This window comes from Geospiza fortis, unplaced genomic scaffold (genome assembly GCF_000277835.1).
Source record: "Geospiza fortis unplaced genomic scaffold, GeoFor_1.0 scaffold35, whole genome shotgun sequence".
NCBI classification, from domain to species: domain Eukaryota; kingdom Metazoa; phylum Chordata; class Aves; order Passeriformes; family Thraupidae; genus Geospiza; species Geospiza fortis.
Genome location: NW_005054453.1, coordinates 123,603 through 149,200, shown reverse-complemented (window position 1 = coordinate 149,200; position 25,598 = coordinate 123,603). Strand labels below are relative to the sequence as shown.

General features: G+C 37.4%; 1 protein-coding gene across 1 annotated transcript; it reads right to left on the bottom strand.

The window, feature by feature from the left end:
- NAA15 (N(alpha)-acetyltransferase 15, NatA auxiliary subunit) lies at positions 1 to 25,598 on the bottom strand. Its single transcript, XM_014309796.2, has 20 exons — positions 25,592 to 25,598; positions 24,098 to 24,202; positions 23,175 to 23,279; positions 22,404 to 22,561; positions 20,543 to 20,677; positions 20,213 to 20,366; positions 16,937 to 17,056; positions 16,178 to 16,273; positions 15,937 to 16,043; positions 15,450 to 15,522; positions 14,575 to 14,744; positions 13,897 to 14,049; positions 11,739 to 11,867; positions 9,114 to 9,327; positions 8,125 to 8,318; positions 5,892 to 6,000; positions 5,419 to 5,517; positions 4,577 to 4,720; positions 4,039 to 4,136; positions 1 to 1,808 (listed from the first exon to the last, which is right to left on the bottom strand). Exons 1-20 carry the CDS (start codon positions 25,596 to 25,598, stop codon positions 1,608 to 1,610), a joined length of 2,571 nt encoding a protein of 856 aa, XP_014165271.1. The 3' UTR covers positions 1 to 1,607.

The window sequence follows — 25,598 nt, the reverse complement described above, 5'->3', positions numbered from 1 at the left end:
TCACTTTGTAAGCTGTAGTTTATTTCTGCTCTGTTTTATATGAGGAGCCTACAAAAGAAAACATTTGAGTACTTATCTATATTATTAACACAGCAGACTTATAGACTGAAGCTTGACCTGGAAACACTGGTGGAACTCAAAAGCCAAGTAGCAAAGCATTGTGTTATAGGACTTCCCAGACATTCAGTATTTACATAGAATGCATTTGCACTTTATACTCAATGACCACCCATCATCAGTAGTGACACTGTTAGCATGACTGGACAGCACAGTAAGCCAGCCCTGAGCTGCACTCCAGCAAACCCATTCACTGTCCAAGTACAACACAGATTGGTTTGAATATTCACACAGTTGTTTTTCAAAACATTTTATTGCATTATATTTGGTACCTTATGTTTGACAAAGGAAATTACATTTGTAACTGCAGGAATAAGAAGCTGGTCTGTTATTGAAAAAAAAATCTTGGGCCCCTTAAAAGTTACAAAGTCTTGGGCTTGCCTGAAACAACTGAGCAAGAAATATATTCTTAGAAATGTAGGGCTTCAAGTATTACAAACCTGTGACACTGTGGAAAAGTTCCAGAGGTATCTAAACTGCAGCACTTTTTTTTTTCTGCATAACGTGAACAAGGCCTGCTGAGGTTTTAATCTATTAGTCTCTTGATCAGTCAAAATGGTAGTCAGGAGTTTTCCTCTTTGCAACTTCAAGCCATAGTATGTTCTCATTTTGTTTTCACTCTACGTGAAAAATGCATGCGATCTTTCTAATTGGTGCCACATCACAGTGCATAATTTTATTTGGTTCTTGCATTACAGTTTTAAAAAGTTTGGCCAACCTATGCCGATCGGTTCATCTCAAGAACAGCAACGCTGATTCTCCCCTCCCCACCCCAAGTTTCATTCCAAGAGAGACCATTTTAACTGGTTCCTTCAGGTAAAAACTGTGGTGCAAGAACACCGAACTGATCGTGTACAGTGAATTTCAGAGACACAACAAGCTTATTGAACACACTATGTTTCTTAATTCTGGTTGATATCCGTATGTCCAAGCACCCCAACGTAGCAAGTACGTTGCAGGTTTCTCTCGATATTCTGATTCACATTGCATACTTCCTATGGACACAATCATCCCCCGTATCAAAATCAGTCAGATGCTAAAGCCCCATCAACTCTTTGTGCTCAGTGAAAGAATCCAGTGCTAAAACAGCAGTTTTGCTGTCTGAGATAACAGTAATCTCACAAGACAAATTTAAATTTAATATTTCTGCCACACACCTGCTCTGAGGGCTACACACCTCCAGGTCTCATATAAATTAGTTTAAAAACATGGGTGGGTAGGTGAGGAAAAGGGTTGTTTATTTTTTCCTTTTTTCAATTTTAGCAGCTTTTAATTTTTAAGAAACCGAACAACCTATAACCAGTAATATGTTAGATATTTTATATATATACTTTGTCAGCAGGATAAAAAAAAAAGTAAAACTATTTGAAGGCAACGGGGGTTTTTTTTTCCTTCTGTTCTTTGTGTAAGTTAGAACAATTCAGCAGGTGCGTGACAAAAATATTATACACCAGATATGGTCCAACGTCATTTTTTTGCAATAAAGTTGTTCATATTTCATTGGCCAGTTCTTCAGGTTCTGCAGAACTATCTCCATTAACTGTGATCTTCATATCCTCTTCATATCCAGGGGGCATGAAAGCCAAAGCATAAGGGAAAAGCTTATGACAATTTGCTCTGTAAGTTTCAGATGCTTCTTTACAGTCTCCAAGGCTACCGTCACATAAAGCTTCTAATACCTCCATACAAGTCTAATTAAAGAGAAAAAGAAAGAAGTGTTATGGTTTCTTAAACGTTCGGCTGAACACTCACAACACAGGCTTCAAACAGCAGTTCTGCTGTCTGAGATAAGAATAATTTCCCAAGACACGTTTAAAACAGTATTTCTGACACAGACCTGCTCCAGGGGCCACAAAGACATTCTAACTAAACACAGCATTAAATACCAATGTAGTCCGAGTTGAAAGAATGCACTTTAAAAAGGGATCTAAAACACAGCTAGAAATATTGACTGTAAAATGAAATACTAATTTGTCACTTGTTTCTCATTTTCCTAAGAAAAACCCATTCTTGCTAACTGACAACCAAGAACCCCACCATTCTTGGGACACACTGACCATTTCAGCAACACATAACATACCTTTCAATCACATCAAATTACTCTGATATAACCACATTTTTCAGATATATGCAGTTTCCTGTCCATTTTTGTTGATGATTTAGAAGAGGAAAAGGAGGTTTCCTGTGTAACTTTTTTCAGCCTGCATTCCAACCAGGAGAAACCAACCTAGTGAGCTCCACTACAGCCTGGCAGCATTTAACACCTGCCCATGGCTGTGTGCAGCATTAGCACAGCCAGGCAGTCTCCTGCTCCTCTGACATTTAGTACAGTTTTTGTTTCTTCTGTGGACTGGGATTAACTGCTCTGTCCTCCTGCTGTAGGGTTATGGAGCTCTCCTCAAGGACCCCTTTTCCTCACATTTGCTCTTTGTAACGCTGGCATCCACCAAAGGTCAAATACATCTGGTTTTACAGCTGCAGCGTGCTTCAAGACAGCTGGTCTTTACTACAATGAAATGTAATAAATTTGATCTCTTTGCACACAAAAATGCCTTTCAACAAGCACCTAGACTCCTTTAGGTCCTCCATTTTTAGGGCACTTTTAATTTCTCATGTAAAAATTCAGTAGAAGTCCAACTCTTCCTTCATGCTGGCACCAAACATGCTTGAAGTCAACGTTTTCAGTTGTGTCACAGTGCACTGCACAGGAGTGCATTTATGCACTGCTGAGTTAGTAAAAGCTCCTTCTTGTCTTACCAAGTTTGCACCTCCAGAACAACCAAGCATTTTTGGTTACACTTAATCTTTCCCCAGTCCAATTCCCAGATTCCACTCACAGGCAAAAACCAGCAAATAGAAAGCAAATTAATTTTTGTTTTCTAAATCTACTTATAATCTAGATCCAACTCTTTGAGACGACTCAAACAGAAAGAAAACCCGAATCATCCAAAAACCAACACCAAAACAAGACAAGTTTATGAAAAATGCTAAATATGTACTTAGAATACAAAAGACATGAGTTTGTGTCCCATACCACAACAGCTAGAATAGATAAAGGTTCTGAATCTTTAACATCCTAAACAAGTCAAACCAAGGCAAATTGTCCTTTATTGTTTCTTTTTCCCCGCCTCTGTCTGGTCCAAAAATTCTGCTATGAACTTAAAATTCTTCACAATTAAAGTTCTATTGAAGCCACTATATTTCCTAAGAGATGTTTTTTGAAAAACTCAATTTTTTGTCCACAAAAGAATAATTTTAAAAGAAACATTTACCAAATTTACTTGCAATAGATCTAAAAGATTGAGTGCACAGACTACTGCAAATTGCAAGTCAGAACTGACAAGTCCTCCCAGATGAAGGTGGGGAATGGGGAAAGGGGCATGGAGGCAGTGCCAAAGGGAGATTATTCCATGAGCACCAGAACGAAGCAAAGACTCACTGGCGAGCTTTTCACTTAACTACATGCTAAGGCAGAACTGGGCTTATGCAGCTTTTGTTAAACCTGTGCTAATTCCCACAGCTTGCAGGAAGCTGACCATGGAAAGCCTTCCCAGACTCTGTGCACTCCTCTTCTTGCGAACAGTGGCCTGTGTGGCAGCCAAAGCTCAGACAAACTACTACCTTTTCTTTGGCCCTGTGAATTCTCTCAAGTTTAATAAGTTCTCCCATTACCTGCAGCAATAATATGGCTTCCACTGCTGCTATTTTCCAATTATCACAAAACAAAATTAATTTAAATGCGCAAAAAGGATATTAAATATTTCAGTTCAGATGAACCTGACATCCCTTTCTTTCACAACTCAACCTTTTTGTGTGTTATGATAAGGCACACCAATGATTTCAGCTTCCTCTTACCTCCAAATTTTGCTTAAAGCTTCCACAGATAAAACAGAAGTTGTCTACAATTTGTAAATACGTTACCTGAAGATTTCTGTTAATAAGGGATTCATCCAGGGTCATTGCCAGTTCCACTGCCCTTTTCTGACTGGAAGGATCTAAATAGTACATCATTTTGGCAGCTACAGGAGGAAAAGTAAGATTCATCACCCAGTGGATGACCAAAATCATCTTATATACAAACAGAAAACAGGGATAACATGAGGAAGAGGGTTGACTGAACTCTCCAGCAGTAGTTCAAAATGGAACCAGCTTGGAGCATAAAGCATGATACCTAAGCAGGTAGGAGGGAAGCTCCAAACAAAGCATTGAAACAAACATTCTGCACACATTAGAAACAATAGGGCAGAGGTCCCCACATTGCCACTTCAGCAGCACAAAGAGAAAATAAGGGAAAACCACAGACAGCCTGGCAATCATGTTGTCAGAAAAACACAAACAGAGAAGAAAAGCACTCCAGAGGAAAGGAGTGATTGTTACATCCCTGGGGCTGACACTGAGATACCACTGCCAGAGAAGCACAGAAAATGCACAAGGCAGAACAAGGAAAAAGGCAAAATACCTGATAACCTATGTGGCAGTGAGTCATAGTTCCTTTTAAGGAAAGCTTCATTGAAGTTCTTTGGATTAGTTGCTCCAAAAAGCCGATTCATTTCTTGGTTTAACACTGTTCTAACAGCATCAGGCAGATCCTTACTTTCAGATACTGTTGGAAAAAAGAAGTTGAGGTGAGCACAGGAAATCACAACAAAATACAATTTATGTATTTATTTTAGCATTTTTCATGTTTACATTATTAATATAATTGGAAAGCATCTCAAGGGAAGATGCATGAAATTTGATCAGGTAAATACTGGATGTGTTAGAAGAAGCTTAACTGTGGCACTTACCTGATGCTTGGAAAAAGTCAGAGCTTTTTTACATTACTATACTCTCCCCCTTGCTAATTAAAACCTATTAGGCTCAGAGGTTGATGTCATACAGGTCTGTTCTTAAATGAGTCTACTCTGTAGCCCCCATCAGAAAGGGTGACCTTTGGGGCAGGGGAAGGGAGAGAATTCTTCCAACTTTTACCAGTAAGGACAGAATTCTAAGCCCTCTCCTTGCATGCTGACACAGGCTGTCAGCAGAAAAGCCCCATTCCTCACTCTTCAATTTCCATTTCTTCACTGCCTCTCTCTTTCAGGCTTCACATACTGCTCACAGTCCTAAAAACTCTTAACAATACTGGAATGACTGCTAAATCCAGATGCAATCATAATAACCATACTTAATTTTAGCATGAATCAGTTTTCTAATATATGCTTTAAATATTTTGCATTAATTGTGCTAAAAATCAATGACTGCAGGTTTGGCATCGCCGGGCAGCGTGCACAGATGGAGTCCCACCAAACAGATACATACCACTGCTGAAGAGATGAATCATACACTCGTGGAGCCAAGGATGACTGGAATCAATAGCAAAGGCTCTCTTCACAGACTGAAGCATCAGAAGGAACTTTTCTGGAAAGAAAAACCAAGTGTTGACAAGTGTTCAGAAACTTGTGGCAGGAAATCACTGCATTGTGTTACAGGAGTATTTAGTGTTTGAAATTAGAATGATCAGAAGAACTTACAGCTGAGTGTGCCACAAAAGCCATTTTTAATAACATGCATCTATTAAACCAGTGAATTAAGTGGATAATCACCAAATAATCACCAAATGTTCAAACTTTGGTTTTCACATACTGCTCATTGCTGGAGTGTTGGTCCAGTGAAAAGTTCTGTGCTGTGACAGGGATGGGCTCCTCACACCTCATCAGTAATTGCTGACTAAGTTCCCATATACACCTTTACAATTCACAAATTGCTTGCTTTCTTTAAGTGTTCTCACTTACCTTTTCGAAAATAAATCTCAAAGGCAAAAAGATGAGTCTCTATTTTGTTCTTCACTAAATTCTTCAAGGGTGTTAAAAATTTAATGGCTTCTTCCAAAGGTGCTTCAACCTACAGATTCAAGGAGGTGACACACAACTAAGTCAAAGCTGAAACCTAGTAACCACAACAACAAAAACCAGCCATTGCTGAGTCACATCAGAGAGTTACTCTCCTAAGGCAGTGCAGAAGATGCTTAGAATCTCTTCTGTTACAAATTCTGCAGCTTTCACTCAATGTCTAAACACAGACTAAAAAGTCCAAAATATTTGCTTTCTGATGGCTACAAATCACGTTCTGCTACAGAGATACAATTCTTTTCCTTCTATCATACACCAGTAGTGAATACACCTGGAGCTGAACCTGCACTGAAAAGGGCAGTGTGGCTGCCCACACTGAACATACATGGGCCTGAGGTAAGTGACTGATAAACACCCATGACATTCTGCTCATGCGAGCTTCAGACAGGTTCCTAAAAGCTGCCAGGTCACAGTGACAGTCCCAGCCAAAATACCAACAGCAAGCTGGAAGTAATTAGACATTGAAAAAGGTCTCCTGATCTTAGCTAGTGTAATCCAGTAAATGGACAGCTTTCACAGAAACTCATTTTGTGCAAGTTCTTTATAGACAAGTATCTTGCACACAGAGCTTTGGGATTACTCAAACAAGAACTGTCTGTTGTCCTTAATTTTTTTTTATTAACAGAAGCTACTCTCTAAGAAGCAAATACAAATTTTGTTGTGTGCCAATACCAATTCAGCAATGTTGAAGTGATACACTTAGTTGCAAATAACTTGAGTTGAAGATTGCAATAGACATCTTCCAGCTACATATAATTACAGCATCTTTAAAACACTCACATCACTTCTGTGTGCTGCTGATTTTACATACACATTGTGCACATAAAGTACTTGGAACCTATAAAACCCCATTTCAAAGCCACGCCTTCAGTGCCACAGACACATATCCAAACAAGTCTAGGGGCAGCTGTTTCAGGGAAACTATTTGAAAGTGACTAACTGTGTGAAAAATGTCTTGTGGCACCAACTGCATTTGGAAGCGTCTATATCATGATTGTGATATTGAATTTGGAATTATATTATATTCACATCTGTATATTGCAGACATAATGAGATTTGCCAAAGAAATGCATTATACAGCTGCAACTGTTCCTTATAATCTTGGGGACTGGCTAGACTTTTCACAGCTATCCCATGCCATCCCTCTACTACAGAACTCAATTTCAATAAATGCTGTTGCATTTCCACCTTGACTAGCATTGCAGTTAGTTCTGCTTCTTGCAACCAGTGAACCACACAATGGAAATACCAGCAATATTCTTAATAACTAGTCAAGTTCAAGTCACTTGTTTCTTGGCTACAGAGCGAAGTTCACTGACTCAACTTCCAAATATCCCTTCAAGAGCAAATACAACTCACTTCAGTGTGAATAGTATGAATATAGATCCAGAATACTGGATCTAGTAAGACTTGCAATCTATACCACTATTGCTATAAATTATTTTTCCAGTCTCTATAATTTTCTTATCCTTCCCTTACATTTTTTGAGTGTTTTCCTGCTCCTTACAGGTGTAACTTCTGCTAAAGGAAGAGTCTTCTGAGTCACCTCCCTTTTGTATCTCTCTATAGTTCTTAACCCAGATCTCTAAATCCATCTCAGTCTAGTCTACTATTTACTACTACAGCTTCTTTATTCCTTTTTGCCCCACTCAAAACATGTGCAAACAAATCTTGTTAAAGCATTCAGTGCTGCAGTGTCTCCTCCTTGACAGACTGACTATGTGAACAGAATAAAGAAATAAAACAGAAAAGAATATCAGAGGGCATGAAAGAATGAATAATAATCACCTTACATACAGGATAGAAAGACTTTCACAGAACCAGCTAGAAATAGGGTACAATCAACAAGGTAGTGCAGCAATTCCATATGTAGCAAATGTTTATGACTTCAAATACTGCCTTTGAGAACTAGGCACAAAAACTGTGATTTCCACACTACTGACACTGTATCTAACCAACTAGCCCTAGAAAGGAATTATTTTTAAAACACTGCCTGTGAAGAGATGCCATCCAAAAAAAATTCAGAAGTTATTTGAATGGCTTTTTTAAGTTTTACACGTGCTTACTGCAACTTTTCTAGAAATTTCTAAGACTTTATTATTACATTGGTAAGCACCTTTGCCAGTTTCTCAGGGATCAGTTCCTCTTTAGGTCCTCCAATTTCTTCATCATCATCATCTTTCTTCTTTTTCTGATTCCTCTGTTGCTTCTCCTTCTCAGCATTTTTCTTCTCCTCCTCCAGCTGTGCTTTCTTCTGGGCTCTTCTCTGCTTATTTCGTAGCTTCTTTAGCTCCTTGTCAGACATATTTGCTGTACACACACAAAGGACAAAACCACACAACACTGATGTCTCATAATTAACAGCATCAAGCAGATGTCAGACAGCATCACCTTTTTTAAACTGTATCTACTAATAAGCAGTGCTCTCATTACCTTTGTAAAAGCTTTTTTACTATGGATAGATTGTTTTATAGTCTATGCTGATGCTTCATAATCCACAAATTCCTTAGTGGAATCAAGGGACAGAAATTAAAATAACAGTATAACGACATGAAAAGTACTAAAACTTGACAAATTCCTCTTAAAGGATTCTCTCATGAAGGATCTTCTATTTGTACCTTTTGAGATGCTCCAAGCCATAACTGCTTAAGCTGCTCTCAAATCAGAAATGTGAGGGAAAAAATAGATGATTTAAACATTATTTTTACATCAGAAGCAAGAGATGATAAAATTTAAGTTGCTACCAAGTGAAATTTCTGCACACTGATAAAATGCTTAGAAAAGTTACTACCAAGCACATCTGCTTCAATCTCCTATTCCATGGACGAACATAAGAATTCATGTTTTTGCAGTCATTCTGTAACACAAATATTTTTACTTAAGAATTACAACTCTCACTACAAACCCATCATTGTTTTGTAATAACCACAATAAAAGCATACATTAGTTTAATTTCCAGCAGAACATCTCCTTTACCATGCAGTCCAAGCTGCAATTTGCCTACTTTGAGTTGTGTAGAACTCTGTTTTTTGCTATCACAGACCTACCTAAAATACCCACTAATTAGTGAAACTGCACCATGAATAAATCCTGAGGGGTGAATACCTGTATCAGCCTCATGTTCTTTATTTTCATCTGTTAGAGGATTATCATGAAGTTTCAAGTAGATCTCTATGGCAATGCGTGCTGCTTTGAAGTAGAAGGGATGCTGTCGAAGCACATCTTCTAGTTTTAACAAATCCACGTAAGACCTGAGCGTGATCTTCCTCATACAGTAAGTATGGAAGTCAAACTGGTCATCCGTGATTTCTACAAAATGCTGTCACAATGTAACATAACGTTAGTTAGCAAGTATTAACAATGAGATACTAACCTGGACTTTCAAAAGAATAATTTAATAAAAGCCTACTGTTTGACAAATACAACCTAACTATTACAAACATTAACAAAACCCTCAAAAAATAAAGTCACGGTGAAAACAACAGAAGGCATCTTAGCCTAGAACCAAAATACATCAATTTCAGTACCTTACAAGTAACTACCTCTGAGAATTTCCAGTTTAACAGATAAATGTTTTAAAGCCGTTGCACTTAAACATCATTTGAGGAGTTTTTCTTCTATGAACTGCTCTATTTTTTTTTAATTTAAAAAAAAATCTGATTTCTACTAAATACTATGGCAATGAATCTCACTCTTAAATCAGACGTGAGAAAGTGCTTTCTTTTGTTCAAGCTCTGCTTTCCACACCATCTAATGTCCCTTTGTCATTGTTTAAGAATCAGTAAGAAAGTCATTCCCCTCTTGAATTTCTCCAAGTACTTAGGATCTCATATAACTTTACCCTAAACTCAGCTTTGCTTGTCAAAGCTCAGGATAGAAGTGTAAGCACAACAAGCTAATTGTGGTCTCTTCCTTTGGAAGTTACCCCAGCTGGTGATTTACTAGCACATTTTTAAGATGTCACACTCAGATGTAAACACTGTGACAGATTTACATAATGGAAGAAAAGCACTTCTCCTCGAGTTTTAATTCCTCACGTGTCCTTTCGACTGCTGCTCCACACCTGCACAGTTTTTGCAGCATTATCTTTAATAGTTTTTGGGATTCCTGAGTAGCAATATTGTAGGACCTTTTACTACTTATGCATAGGCAGAGAATTTGTCACTGACTACACTGTTGAACATTATATTTCATGGGCTGCTCCATCATTTAGTACTGAGACAGAGCAGGTGTTGTCCTTGCGGTTTTCAGTCTGTTTCTGTGATCATGTATTGATGAAATAATGAAGACTCTATACAGATGCCTTAGTAATCTCCATGATGAAACTCCTTTTCTTGCAAAAGCTGATTATTTGTTTCTACTCTGTTTCCCCAGCCATGAATGAGCTATTAAATCCATGAGATCAGCTTCCCCACTTTTTCTGAGACAGTTTAGATCCTTTATGGTGCAAAGTATGAGATAAAAAGTGCTTCTGAAAACCAGAACACATTTTGTCAACCAGACTTTGCATAACTGGCCCGTCTAAAAGATTTAGAAGGCACTGCTTTTTCTTACAAAAGCTTTGTTGATGGTTTCTGAATTCAACATATTTGCTTATCTTATTGTTGAACTTTGCTACACCTTCAATTAATCTAATAAATAAATTAAACACAGTGACTTAAATGAATAGAAATATTCTTTTTGGTGGCTTAAGTTATCACTTCATTTGCTGACCTCTTCTGGTACCTAAGACAATTTATAAAACTAATAGTTTCTTATACAAAAAAAATCTTACACTAATTTATTTAAAGGATTTGTGCAAATAAAACATGATCCTGGCAAATCACAAACTGGTGTGGATTGGAAGGGACCTTTAAGGTCATCTGTTTCCAATCCTCTGCCATAGGCAGGGACACCTTTCACTAGACCAGGTTACTTTGGAAATTTTACATCACTTTTTTCAAATCAGAATATTCCAGAGCTGAGTCCTCCCTGCAGAAGAGCAGCAGTGCTGAAATCCCCTAATGCCTCTCTATTTGCAAGGAGGCACAGCTTCCTACTAAGTTCTGCTCTTTCAGCACTTCTTTTACACCCTCAGCTGTCTGGTTTTTTCTCTAGACTTTAATGTGCTTAAAAAAAAACCCCCAAATTCATACCTGCTTCTTTTTGAAGTTGTGCATCCAAATTTTGTTGTTTACCTCACTATGGATATCTACATTTAATGTGCAAGTGTTCCCCCTTTTAAATAAAATTTCTACTTGAAGAAGAAGTTATTGCTACTTTGCAATAGCTTCTTTTAAACTGTAGCTTTTTTTAAAAGGAGAAGATAGTTAATATTTTGGATAATATTTTAAACATTTATTATGTACGTCTAAAACAGTGCCTTAAGAGTAACTAAGATCTGTCCCTTACTCAAGGATGGGCTTGTCAGCTCATCCACTTATTTTTGGACTTAAAGTGCACATACTGTTTGTTTGTATCTAAATACCCATTTCTTATGTACACTGCCATTTTTGACAGTTTTCTCCTCTCGTATGGATCTTTAAGTAACTTTATAAAATCCTTCCATAAAACACAGTTTACAAAGGCGCTTTTAGGAGGAAACGCAACTATAGAAACTTGCCAGTAACCAACATGAAATCCCTCCTGAAGCCACATGAAATGCACCCCTACTGCTCAGAAAAGTGACATATCAGCACAGTAAACTTAAACCGATGCTTTCCAATCTAAGCCATTGAGCTGAATACGTACTCTCTCAATTTCATGGCATTTCTTAAGTGCTTCTCCAAATTTGTTCATTGCCTTGTAGGCTTGTGCACATTCTGTCTGAAACCACATGCACTGCATTTCATTAAGGTTCTCTACTGCCGAGGTTCCTTCCTAAAAACAAAAACAGCATTATACAAAAAATAAATCTCATTGGAGTCATCAGCTGCTATTTCTTTTATCTTGTCCTAACTAAAAGCACAGTTAAAGAAAATGAATGTTGAATCTCAGAACTGGAGTCTTCAAAGTTGGAAATGCCACAGTTAAAATTGACTAGCTTTGTTGATTAATATAAAAATACAAATATAAAAATCTTTGTTACACCCACTGGGAAGAGTCAGAAAGACACAATGAAGAGCCAGGCAGTGACCATTTCACTGTGACAGCTGCTGATCTTTAGGTTAGGAGAGACCTTCACTCAGTGTTTTTAATTCTGTGTGCATGTAAGTAACACATGGCAGCATGGAAAAATGACAGAAAAGTTCCAGCCCACAACAAGACACTGACACCTGCAGAAAATCCTGCAGGATTTTTTTCCCCCCCTCAACTAAAATTGCCATGTGCATCTTTCAGAGAACTGCTGATTGAGCTAAGCATCCTCAGCGTAGTAGTAGCAGTAGATGATTATTTCTAATGCAATCAGTACCAGAGAGTAAGGCAAGGCAAAAGGAACACTTTAGTTTGACACCTTCTGGTTCAAAAAATGGGATTACAGTTGTCTTTCAAATCTGATATTTATATATACTTGCACAGATCCATAGAACTTAGCAATGAAAGAGAAAGGCAGTGTTCAAAACAGCCTGATTTAGGCAACTAAAAATGAGGAAAAGTATCAGTTCTATTTTCATCACGCTTAATCTAGGACTCCTCTAATTATTGGTTTGTTTTTTTTTTTTAATTAAGAAGGCTGTATTTGAGCACTAGATGTAAGATCAAATAGAAATAAATAAGAATGTAAAGAGCAACTTCATCAAATTTTTTCAGTATTTTTCAAGTTTGGTTTTGGGTAACTGGCATGCTTCCTTTTAACATCATCTTAGAGCTGCTTAAGGCATTGAGGGAGGTCAAATTAACCTAAATTCATAGTGGGTTTGCATCAAAACTCCCACATAGAGCTACTGAGCATACATAAAACAGAACTTTCTCTGCCCTCATGTCTGCCTGCACATAGCCTTCATTTCACAAGATCCTTCAGGTTTCCTTTATAAATGCCATTCCCCCTTCTCTCCATTCAACCTACCTTACATTCCAGGTTTCTCCTGCTCTTTAAGAGAGGAGAAAATGGGACAAACAAACAGAAAAGGCTTTACTTTTGCAGGTAGATCCCAACAGCTTGTTGCCTGTCTCCCACAAACAACACACAAATGACACTGCCACTATTCCAAAACTGTAATTTGACAAATAGTCTGGAGAGACTTCACTGAGCTGTTTTGACTTGCAGTTATGAAAGAATAATACCAAAGTAGTACATGTGTGACCATCAAACCTATCAAAATGGGGCTACAGCAGGGACAAAAAGTGACGCATGAAATCATGCAATTTCCATAACACAACATTTTAATTCCAGGTAACTGGTCATGGGTAAGAACATGGAAAAATAGAAGAAAAGAGGTGTAACATGCAGCTTTCCTTCATCACTGATAAACATAGACTTGAGGACGAAATGTTGTTCACACAAGGAAGACCCCTCACAAAGGCTCTCAGCTGTTAGCCACACAAAAATTATGTTCCAAGAGACATCTGAAATCTCTAACTTACTACCATTAGAAAAAAAGAGTCATGGACAACTTTACCAGATCTTTCAAGTATCCTAGAGAACCAACATTAAACCCAAAGATTACTGTGCAAAAATTATTTTCTCAGATGCTCTCTCTAAAACAGGCATGCTGTATTTTTCCTACCTAGCAAAAATAACCAAACCCAAGCTTTATAGAGTTTTCACTTATTCCCATGGCATCGTGCTTATCCAAGATTAATTCAAACCCTGCTATGGACTACCATAACTGAAGCAAGCAACCATAGCTGCTCTGAAACAGAATTTAAATATGATAGTGAAGCTGACTGCAAAGTTAAAAAAAAAAAGTTATTCCACAAGGGATTAGGCCCACATTATTCCAAAGACTTCTAGTAAAGTGCAACAAACCCGTGTAAACTTAGAACACATTTCTTCGGCTTCTTTAATGGAGTTTGCTTTCAACATATATTTTGCACATTTGGAGTTGATAAATCTGTCTGCTGTGTCCAAAGCCTGAGCTTCATCCATCCACCTTGCAGCTTCTTTAATATTTCCAGCATGCTATAAAGATAGAAATTTAAGTTGGATTGAGTAATTGTAAAATACGCATGTTTTATCTACTCACTGCTTGATATAAATAGGTTTTTCTTTAGACTTTTAAAAAATAAATAGCTCACTTCAAAAGCAATAGACCTTGAAGGAAAAAAAAAAAGCAGTTAAATACCTTTCCTCATTATGGAATTACTGGTCTTTTAGCACTGAATGTTGTTCCTGAAAATGCTTAAAGAACCAGTTTGGATAATCCCATTCTGATACAGTATCATAGTGCACCTTGAGAAATTGTTTCAAACAGCTACAAAAACAGGGGGTAAGAACAAATGAAAGGCTCAATTTAATTTATCAGTGTGATTTTTAAACTGAGAATTCACATTTCTCCTTTACTGAGTTAGAAACCTACATAGTGGCTTTTTCATATGCAGCAGAAAACCCCATCTCAAATAGCTTAACAATACCCTTACCTAGAAACTCACTAGAATTCCTAACAAACAAATAACCTTTGGTCACTAAGAATAAAGCCAAACTTACCTTATAGATTTTTGCCTTCACAAGGAAGAGTTCTATCAAAGTGGGAGTACTTTCTATAGCAGCATTTATATATTCTAGAGCCAGGGATGGCAGTCCAATTTTATCATAGTGCTGAGCCAAGTAATACTGGACCCAGAGTAAAGTGGTTGGAGGTTCTTCTTTACCATCATCTGGCAGGAGCAAAACAGAAAGGGGTTGTTTGTTCAGTTCATTACTAAAACAACATACCAGAAGCAAAATGCTCTAAGCACAGCCACTGAAATTAATTCTGTCTCTCTATCAGACCCAGGAGAGCTTTCAAACTACTGGCTCTAGGTACGTACATGAGCTTTTAAGTCCATCCAAGACCTAGGCATATCCTTCTCCTTCTGTGGTTTTAAGGAAAAGGGAGTTGGTGGGTCAAAAGCAGATGCACTCTGTTTCAACTATTTGCTTAGGGCAGTCAGATATGCAAAACCTCCAAGAACACAAAACATAGGCCCCAACAAAAGCTCCAAAACTACACTTTTCCTTGAAGATTGTACTATCAGTATATTCCCTTTTGTTTGGCATTTCTGTAGTTATAGATTTGACACAGCTGTCAACTTCAGTTTTCTGAACAGTGATAAACTCAAATCTTGAAAATAGCATACTTGAACTCAAAACTGCAAAGACATGACTAAATTCACGGATCCAGGAAAAAAGTTTAGAGCAAGTGACTGTATTTTGAATACAGACTTTCTATTTGACAGCTATGGTTCAGTTCTGCATTAGGGGAAAAACAAAACCCCACATCACCTTTGTTTCTTCACTCCCCATTTCCCCACCTCTGAATGGACACACAGTGCTTATAACCAGACACTACTTCCATGAAGCCCAACAGTCTCAGCACTCACCATTTGGGTTAAATAACCTGCAGCTTCTTAGAGAGGTTTCATAACCTATCACAAGCTCTTCTATGATTGCCACCTACACATACAAGACAAGACACAGAAAAAATAATCTGTAGGCCAGATAGTATTTTATTTCAACTTGAGCTACTTGGTGTTACCCAAACTAGTTATTTTGGTAAGAAAACTCTGTAATAGCCTGAATTACATTACATTTGAGAATGTACTCAATCTCACTTTATTTTTAACAAATTAAAACCAGGTCTCCCTTGGTGAACACTTACACAGCTTAAAATTACTAAATCTTAAGGTTTTTACATTTACCAACTTGGCACATGTATGCCCACATATGTACTTCTTTTTTCTCTCCACTGTATCAGGTCATCTAAAGTAGTGCTCATGGAGAGAACACTGAAGAGAAATGGTTTCCTTCCTCTCTTCAATACACTACAGTTATGAGGTAGAACACATAAAAACTGCTTAGAACCCTTACCTTCTCTTTGTCTTTATATAATGACCTCAAGGTATTGAAGACTGGTGGGCAACCTTTGCTGAAATTCATCCTTAAGAACTTGTCCAGACATTCCTTAAACTTTTCACCTTGAGAGGAAAAAGACCTGTTGATTTTGTTTTACCAGACATTACTCATTAATTGCAGATTGTTTATACCTTTAAATCAGAATCTAAGAAACACAAGTGTTGATCACTACCTGCTCAGCAAAACATGCACTTACCAGACAAAAAGTTTAATGGTAATCTTCTTGGAACCAGTCCCCTTGGGTATTTAGTCCAGGCCTCCTCATAGATCTTTAGTCTCTCCATCATATTAGCTGGAAGAGAATTTTACAGTTTACTTTCCCCTTCCATTCTGGCAAGAAGGAAAAGGGGAAAGTGATTTATACCTGACTAAAAAAAGAATCAGAATGCATAACAAGTATAATATAATATATATAATGGCTTCCTAAAGAACAGAATTTCCTCCTTATTCTTATTAAAACTAATGAATTGAATGACTCCAAGGTACACAGTATCTGCTAATTCCTCTTCCAGAACTAGAATACTAACTGCTTATCTCTCATCTTAAAAAGAGCTCCTGCCTTATTGCTGTCTAAAACCTTCAAAGAAGGCCATGAAGTTGTACTAGCTACAACATAAGATTAAGATAACAGAAGCAGTAAAGGAAAAATTCAAAATTAAAACTGTCATCTAAGAAATAATTCTATTCTTCCAACCACACACAAAGAGTATTGCAATTTTACCATTCTATGATTTTAGATAAGACAGGGTAACAACAATGCAAGAAGTATTTCCTGTCTTTCTTAAGAAATGCCAACATTATGACAGTACGTACACACTCTGACTGAAAAGCAAAATTTAAATGGGGACTTTTAAAATAATAGTTTTAGTATTTAAAGCAATACAAGCTTTTCATACACAAAGTAATTTTAAATATATAGAAAAAGCTTATTTACTACAAGATATCAAATAATTACCTGGCTTAAGTGCCTTTTCTAAGCCTTTGTAATAAGCCCAGTTTTCAGGATTTCTTTCTTGCAGTCCCTTGTAGACTTCAACTGCTTCTTCAAGTCTGCCAAGCTGAAGCAGGAGCTCTCCTGTGTGAAAAACAAGATGGTTTAAATTAAGGTAACAAGGTACTAAAGCAGTGTAACATTTATCCCTCTACACTAAAAGACTGGATAATCCTTAGCTCCATCCAGATTCTAATTTCATAGAAAAAACAAGCACTACATATAGCATTACAAACTAGTTGACAGATAAGCTTTCACTTTGACAATAGCTGCAGTTAAAGTAAGATTTTACAACTCGGCCCATAATTCCTGAAACTTACTTGAAAATTTAATGCAAAATGCATATGATTTGGGTTTTTTCCCTCACTTACTGAAGTGACTGGTTACTTTAAGTGCAGTTTTTACTGCAGAAGGCAATTAAAAGCAGCACATGGCATTTGATGTATACAGCATCTTGAAAACCAAACAAACTGCAGAGCTGCAAGTAAGAGAATGGTTCTTCAATCTGGTATTTCATGAAACTAACTTCAGTGTTTTTAATCAAGCCATTGATTAGATGGATGAATTTTCAAGATTATGCCAACAAGTTTGCTTTTCATGATACTTAATACAAATTAAAATTGATAAAGTAAAGATTAGCTCTAACAATTGTATAAGCATCTTTGTTAATGCTGGAACTGCAACAGGAGTAGATGTCCTGTTTCACAATGGAAAACTATTTAACAAAGCTTTGCTATTGGGAAATGTTAGGCATGAACAGATTACACACCAGAGGTGAACAATATAAGTCTAGACTAAAGCAAGATTTTTTTACCCAGTTTAAAAGAGGAAAATGCAAATTTACCTTTCTTCTTCCCTATGTCACACAATTAACATGCAATTTTGTCAAGAGATGCTGCTTTCCACAGTTAGAGTAACTTGAGGACTACACACAGAATCTAGTGCCCAGGAAAAAGTTCCCTCACTGAGAATGACAGAATTGGGAAAATACACCTTAAATTCTTTCTCTGAGGTGAAAGTTAATTTTTTCCTATCTAAGAGCAGCAAATGCCAACACAAGTTTCAGTGTTTTTCAGTTGTACTTCATCCACAGAGGCTTTTGCATGTGTGCTTAAAATTTGCACACACTCATTTATTACAATAGAGAACACACAGCAGCCAAGCCAGTCCAAACAACACAATGGGAGCTGTGCCCAAAAAATTTGTAGGGAGAATGGTAAGGGGGCACAGTATTCCCCAATGAGTTGCAGCTGGGGTCAATTAAGAACAGGTGGCATATACACCTGTAAGCAATTAAGTACAAGGACCATAAAAGGGTGGAGTCAGCAAAGGAGTAAGAGTCAGAAGCCTGCAAGAAGCAGAAGGAAGACTGTAAGAGCCAGATGAAGAATGCAAGAAGAGCTGCATGGCTGGTATGAAGACTGCAGGAGGAGATGAAGAATCCCAGGACCCCAGGAGAGGGTAAGGACCAGGCGAGTCCCAGAGATGGCTGCAGCGAGGACCAGGAGAGTCCCTGGAGAAGATAGTGAGTTCCCCCAGAAGGGATGAATAATCCCAGAAGAAGACTGACCCCAGGAGGGTAGACCCCAGGAGAGGGTTGGAGAAGCTTTGGACATGCCAGGGCTCTGTGGCAGTCTGGCAGCAATATCCTTCATTGGATCGCTGCTGGCTTAGCTGCAGATTAGTGTAAAGTATGTAGGGTTACTGTGACCTACTGGGACGGAGTGGGGGAGGCAGTGTTGGTGAAGCTGAGAGTGGCAGGTGGAAGCCACAAAGAGGTCTAGACCTGATTCAATCAAGACACCTGGGAATAGGTGAGCCACCAACAAGTAATGAGGGATTTGGTTTGGGACATTTAAGGTATTCACTTTGAGTTATGACCGCCTCGACAAGTAGAGATAGATGCTGTAGTAATGTAACTGGTATAATGTATTTCTGTAAGGTAGAAGTATAGCTGTATAATGTATTACTGTAATATATAAGTATTGTTGTAAACATGTTTAATACAACAAAAATTAATCATTTGTACCCTGCTGAAAGCACACTGACGGCAAAGAGTATTTCCATCCTTTTGTCTGGTAACTTCCTAAGGAAGTTTTGTGTTTTGGTCTCAGGTTTATTTTTAATCAAGACCTATTTGCAAAATTTATTTTCATCCCAAACTTTGGACCTTCAAAGACTAAGTATGTCACATAATACATCAACACAGAACATAAAGTATGTCAAAAGATCCTTCAGATAAAAAAATTAAGTCACAAAAAAAAACCACTCCTACCCCCAAAAGTCCCATTATTGTGTTTCAAAAATGATCTGTGATATTGTAGTCTCTATATCCATCTCCTTTTATATGCAAACCAAGTAAGACATTCAGCTACCATGGAGAGTCATCTGCAATCAATCTCCTTGAGGAAACACCACACCTACCATTACTGTCACTACTCAATTCCTAAGTTCCTTTTGCAAGACAGTGAGATTACCATTAGCAGAAATAAGAACTTGCTACAACATCTACATGAACAAACTAGAGTAAAAGGATTTCTTCTCTTTAAGCAATCATCTAAACAGATTCCAGCTTGAGCCGAGAACAAGCAGTACCCTCAATAGACTGGCAGTTTCACAGACAGACCATACAAGCATCAAGTAGAGAGGAACAAAGCATGCTTTAAGAAAGTGCACCTGTTAATAGAGCTGCTAGAATGAACTTGTATCACTCTGCAATTCCATCTGTGGAATACAAGCTACACTACTGTATTGCTCTGTTATAGTCTTATGCACCAGGTTTATAATAATACAACAGAAGCTACCCCGGCCTCACTGAAGAGTCAATTTCTACATGCTGCAAGGGTGACTGAGGACATTGAAAAGCCTTCTGCTGTACCAAAGATGATTCTTCCTTTGCAACACGTGCTATCCTTGTCAGGGCCACCATCAAAGCTGTAACAGCACAGGGTACACTACTCAGACAGACCTTCAGGACATCAGTTTAGGATCTCCTGTCTGAAACACCTGGTTGCTTAAAAGTTTCAGAACAGCATGTCTGTACCTCACTGATGTCTTACCAACTTGGGACAAGAGCATGACACGGACTGAATAAGCTGTGAGACAAGCAGTCCTTTGTAACAGCAAAATTAAATAAATTAAGCTAAAAACAAATCTGAGTTCCAAAAGGTGGGAAAAGCTGACAGTACAGACATCCCATTGTACGCTATGTGTTTAAATGTACCTTCAGAAAGTGATTACCTTTAGTTTCTTCAACAGCCAGTTTATCACAGATCTGCTTTTCATAGGTACAAAGATGCTCCAAGGCTTCTTTAAAAAGCCCTGCTTCCCGGAGGACTTGGTTTTGATAGAGCAGCAGTTCACTGTACTCATAGTCCACTTTGTCAGGTGATGTCTACATAGGGAAGCCAGACACAGGACATAGATCAGCCTTCTAATTCTAAAATTTGGGATCAAATTCATTTGACTAAAGAAAGTTTAGTCATGCATGACGTTTTCTCATCATGAAAGGAATGTTTTATTTTTGGCTTTAGCAGCACTCCGTATAGCAATTTCATGTTCTCCTCTTACCTGCTGTGTCTTCCTAAATTCCTCTAAAATTTTTGCTGCCATTTCATAGTCTTCCAGCAAATGGTAAGCAATGGCATAACCGATCCATGATGCTCGCTGTGCAGGTCGGAGCTGAAGCAACTGGTATCTTGTTTCCTGCGAAAAAGTAGCTGCTAATTTTACTCTGTAGAATCCATTAGGCAAGATTCTGTCTTCAATATTCTAGTATTTAAGAAGTCACTGTGAAATAGTTTGGTATATGCACTTTATTAACCAGAGATAGAATAAACTTTGAATTGCAATGGGGTTCACTGAATAAAAAAAGTAAGCCATCACAAAATAACATGTCCAACCAAATCCTGATGAGTCAGACTAATTTTGTTAATGCATGACACACATGCTTTTCCTGTCTAACCACTTATGAAGAGAACATAATTAAGGATACTTGGTTTGAGTTGCAGGAACATTTACCAGTGTTTCAAATTAACCTTGAAAGTACATATGTATTTAAATAATTGGAAGGGTTCTTAGGCAACACAGGTCACGCAAACACATCCCTACTCTTTGGCAAGAGGATAATTACAGCTGGAAAAGACAACAGATTTGCTTGGTATCATGCAATTTTAATGCTGTAATTTGTTTTGTTATAGACTGCTGAAAGGCATTTTCAAGTAACTTAAAGAAAAAAAGTTACTTCCTATTGAAAAATGCCTAAACGGTCAAAAGTAGGGATTAACAAAGAACAAAAACTAGTTACAGCTATTTTAATAGAATAATAATCACTCAAAATATTTTCGTGTAGTGGAGGCTGGAATTTAAAGCAAAGGGAAAAAAACCAACCAAAACACAATCCAATTCCCAGTTTTGAGAGCAAATTCACATTCTTCAGAGACCAGCATATGATTAGCCATGAACTACTGACTCCTAAGCATCCTAACATTTAATCCTTAATGCATTTGGCAACCACGTGTTACTTGTATGTTTAGAGATTACAAAATTTGCATTCACATTTATCCAGAAGCCAAGAAAACAAATTTGCAAAAACATTTTGCAAATGTGCATTTTGGCACCAACACTAAGTTTTAGCTATCTTGTCTTGGCAAGAGTGGAACCGAATTTCTAAATGAAAAAAATTAATATGAAAAAAATCAGTGATTAAGAATTGCCCTGACTCAGGATTAAGTTCTCTGAGGACCTGTGCTAGCTGATGGCTCTACACAACTCTGAGTACAGAATTTTCTCCTGGCTATAACTAATATTACCCTAATTTGAAAAGGAAGTATTACATAAAGAGACCAACTAATTTGTTTTAAATAACACAACTTTAGAGGTGCAAGGGAAACCTAAAAAGATGAAAATCTGACAAAAAAATTGAGCTGTCACTCACTAATGCCCAAGCTGGCAAGGAACCAAAGATCTTTCATGCAGCACACTGCTTTTTCAGTTATTACCTACTGCTAAGAGAAAATGGTGGGCCACTGATGTAAAGGTGGAGGGATATATAGTACAAAGTTACTAAAAAATACAAACTCCTTTGCCCGAATAAAAGTCAAATTCTGAACACATTGCCTCTTACCTACAGGAATCCTTTCAAGAAAAGAACAAGACTGGAGATTGTCTATAGCTGGGTTATACAGCACCAAAAAAAAAACCTCAGTAAGACAAACCATTCTGCACTGAGCTGAAAATATATAATTTAATTTGCCATTAAATCTTTGTATTTCATAGAAAAGCACATCTGCTTTTACTTTCATGAAGTGAAAGAGTGGCATATAGTTTTAACCCTCTGGACCTAACTACTTTTTCTTACAGTGTCATTAATCAATCTGCCACCTTTGCGGCAGTTCCCCAGATGATCATTAAATGCAGTATGTGTACTCACCCTGTACCCTTCAAGATCCCTCATTTGAATCTGTAGCAGAGAAAGGTCTCTCAAGATTTGAAGATTGTCTTTGTCCCATTTCAGTGCATTTCTGTAGCATTTGATAGCTTCATCATACTTCTTGTCTGACCTCTGAAGAAGGCCATAGACATGCCAACCTGGAAAACTCTATTAAGGCTTCCTCTGAATTCGAGCAGGGACAAATGAGCTCCAACATGGCAGTGACAGAACAGCTGGCAACAAGCTCTCAAGCTGTTTGATAAATGGACAGGAACAGTACAATTCCTTTTGTCGGGACTTTGTCAGTTGTATGTATACAATCTGTATAATATGCTGTAAACATTACTTTTCACACACTGGGGGAGGAAATAAAGTAACAGGCTCTCTGAAAACACCCTTAGGCTAACTCAAACACAACTTTAGACAACTGAAGTGCTAATACTTCCTGAACTCTAAGTGTATGAGCATTCTTTTAACAATGTAATGGCAACCACTCATGCTTCCAAAGCAAATCACATGCTTAAATGCCCACCATGGGTTTACAGCTGCAGATTAATGATAAAAAATACACACTTCGTGCCAGAATAATATGTAAGCTAACTGGGAGTGTAAGGACTGCAAAGCATCTGCCCTTTGGAAATTGAAAATTCTGAACTTCCAGTTTGAAGTTTAAACTGGCTTTTATTGCTATTCTACGAACCAAGCATATGCAGAAATCAAGCTTTTCAATTTTTCAATTCATCAGCAAAAGCCCTGTTTCAAAAAGGATACAGACATGACTCTTCAGGTCATTCCTTAGGCCTCTGCGCACAAGTTCATAAGCTTCCTCTTTCTTCCCTAGACAGTTCAGTGTTAGTCCTTTCATTGCCAAGGTTTCTAAGAAAGAAAGAAAGAAAGAAAAAGATTAAGTTATTTTTTATTCATGGGTTATTCAGTTATTCATTTTCATGGGTTTTAAGCTCCATATAGCAACCCTAAACATAGTATAAATGCAAATTTAGATTCAGTTCTCACTATCAAGATTTCATTCTTTTCTCACATGGAAAACTCTACTGTCAAATTATTCATTTAAGTATATCATACACAGCAATAAACCTTTTATATTACTTCCATGAAAATATGAAGTAATGCTTTACTTTAAACCTGTCTGTTCTACAAGCTTTTGGAGATTTTTTTATTCACAACTCTGATATTTCTACACATCCACCCATACCAAAGCAGTTGCAAAAAACCTACAAAGCATTTCTGAACAGTGCAAAGAGACTTTCACTAAGTAGCAAGAGCTGACTAAAAATACAGTGAAAGAATAAATACTTTTTTGTTTTTTAAAAATATGACTATTCCTTCAGAAAAGTAGCAGCCCACAGCTGACAAAATACTGAACAATATTCAGCCTCTTCCTTTTGTTTTTCACTTTTATGTGAGTGAATATCGATTTCCCATGAAAAGTGATTTTATTAATGGATACTTCTATTAAGAAACTTGCTCCATGAATCTTAGACTTGAATGATAAAGAATGGGAAACTCTGACTACTGGTAAGATCAGTCTTTAAAATGACAAATCTTACCAACAGTGAGTGCTTAATACACGTTTCTGGGTGCTCTTACTGCTTTATGGGCAAAAAGTTAACAGTGAAGGGTTAAAAAATGTAAAGTCCAGTGAAAAAGACAGCACATGCCATTTGAAAACTTACCTCCATGTTCTGCAAACTTGGGATTGGAAAGGATCTGTTTACAGAACTTCAGCCCATTTCTGTACTGCTTATGTTCATAACACCTCTGTTGAAAAACAAAATAAGCTTTTTTAAAAATTTTATAGAGTGGAAGTGTTCATGCATGCCTGAAATGAAGCATCAGCACAGCTACAGATTTTAGAAAATGTACCAATATTTTAATGAATCGTGTTTGTTGAGCTTCCTGTGTGTAAAAATTCTTTCCATTGACAGAAAAAAAAAAAAAAAGATGTTAGCAACACCATGAGTTTAAATGTAGAAGTGAAGACATTATCATACAGCAGATTCTCAAGTAAGACACCACAGGAAGCTTAAGTGCCTGAAGAGATTCAACTCTCCCTTAACACAAAAGCAAACCTTATGTTGTAACACTGGTAAGCACTGAACCCACTCTGGCCAATTATCCTGAAGAGAAACCCACGGGACAACCTCCAACAACCACACAAGCTGGAAAGCCATAAATCATTGCAACTTGGCTTAAACTACCTCTGAAAGCAACCTCTTAGGATGAGTTTGATTACAACATGTACCTCATACACCCAAACTTTCAAAAGTAGTATATAGTAACATTATCTTGCCATACTGGAAATTTAAAACATTCCTCTACTGTTTTCTTAGTCCAACTGTTTTGTCTGAGCCTCATTCATTATGCAAGGTGACCACAATGCACTGCCACACACAGCATGACCTTTTAAAACCAGTTTTAGTATTTTATTTATGTAAATATACTTCTTGTGCTCATATATAAATATAAGGCAGAAGAAATAACATTACAAACACCAATTCATATATTTTAGGTCACTTCAGCAAATGCTTGGAACTTCTTACATTTAATTTTTTTGTAATGAAATAAACATTTAAGACCCCAGGAGTACAGGAGCACACACTGACTGAGCACCAGCCCAAATCTTATTAATCCTGTTATTAATTACAAAGTCATTCATAACAGGATCTCACTGACTCTGGTCGATCCATTCTGGTGGCAGGGTGGCAGACAGGGGTGTAAAAATTGGGTACAGCTCAGTTTTCAGGTCCTTCTAAATAAGTTGTTGCTCAGGATTCCATCTTTCCTCACACTGCTCCAAAGTAATTATCCAAGAGCATTCATAAGCACATATGGACACCATGTGTCCTCAAACCACTCTCAACAAAAATATTTAGGAAAGGCAGACCCAAGAGGTCTTCCCTTCAAGCAGACGGTGCTAAAAATAAAACTTAAAAAGTTATATGAATGTTAGGGGAAATGCTTAAAAAGAAAATGGCATATTTACAACTTCTGTGTTTTATGCTGCTCTTCATAAAGATGATGTTTAGTGTCTGGTTTTCTCTTGGAAATACCAACAATAAATTTCAAAGGTATAAAAAATGGCAGAACACTAAGCGCATGTATTATTTTCTAGTATTAAAGTCATACAGGTGAAATAATATGACTGAAGACCAAGATGCATCACTAACCACGCAT

What these genes read in the sequence shown, in the direction of transcription:
- NAA15 (XM_014309796.2), bottom strand. An exon ending in CAAGTTTGCAGAACATGGAG is followed by an intron (nt 23,280 to 24,097) that starts GTAAGTTTTCAA and finishes TTTCTTTCTTAG; the next exon opens with AAACCTTGGCAATGAAAGGA. An exon ending in CAGGTTATTTAACCCAAATG is followed by an intron (nt 14,745 to 15,449) that starts GTGAGTGCTGAG and finishes TGCTCCTGCCAG; the next exon opens with ATGATGGTAAAGAAGAACCT.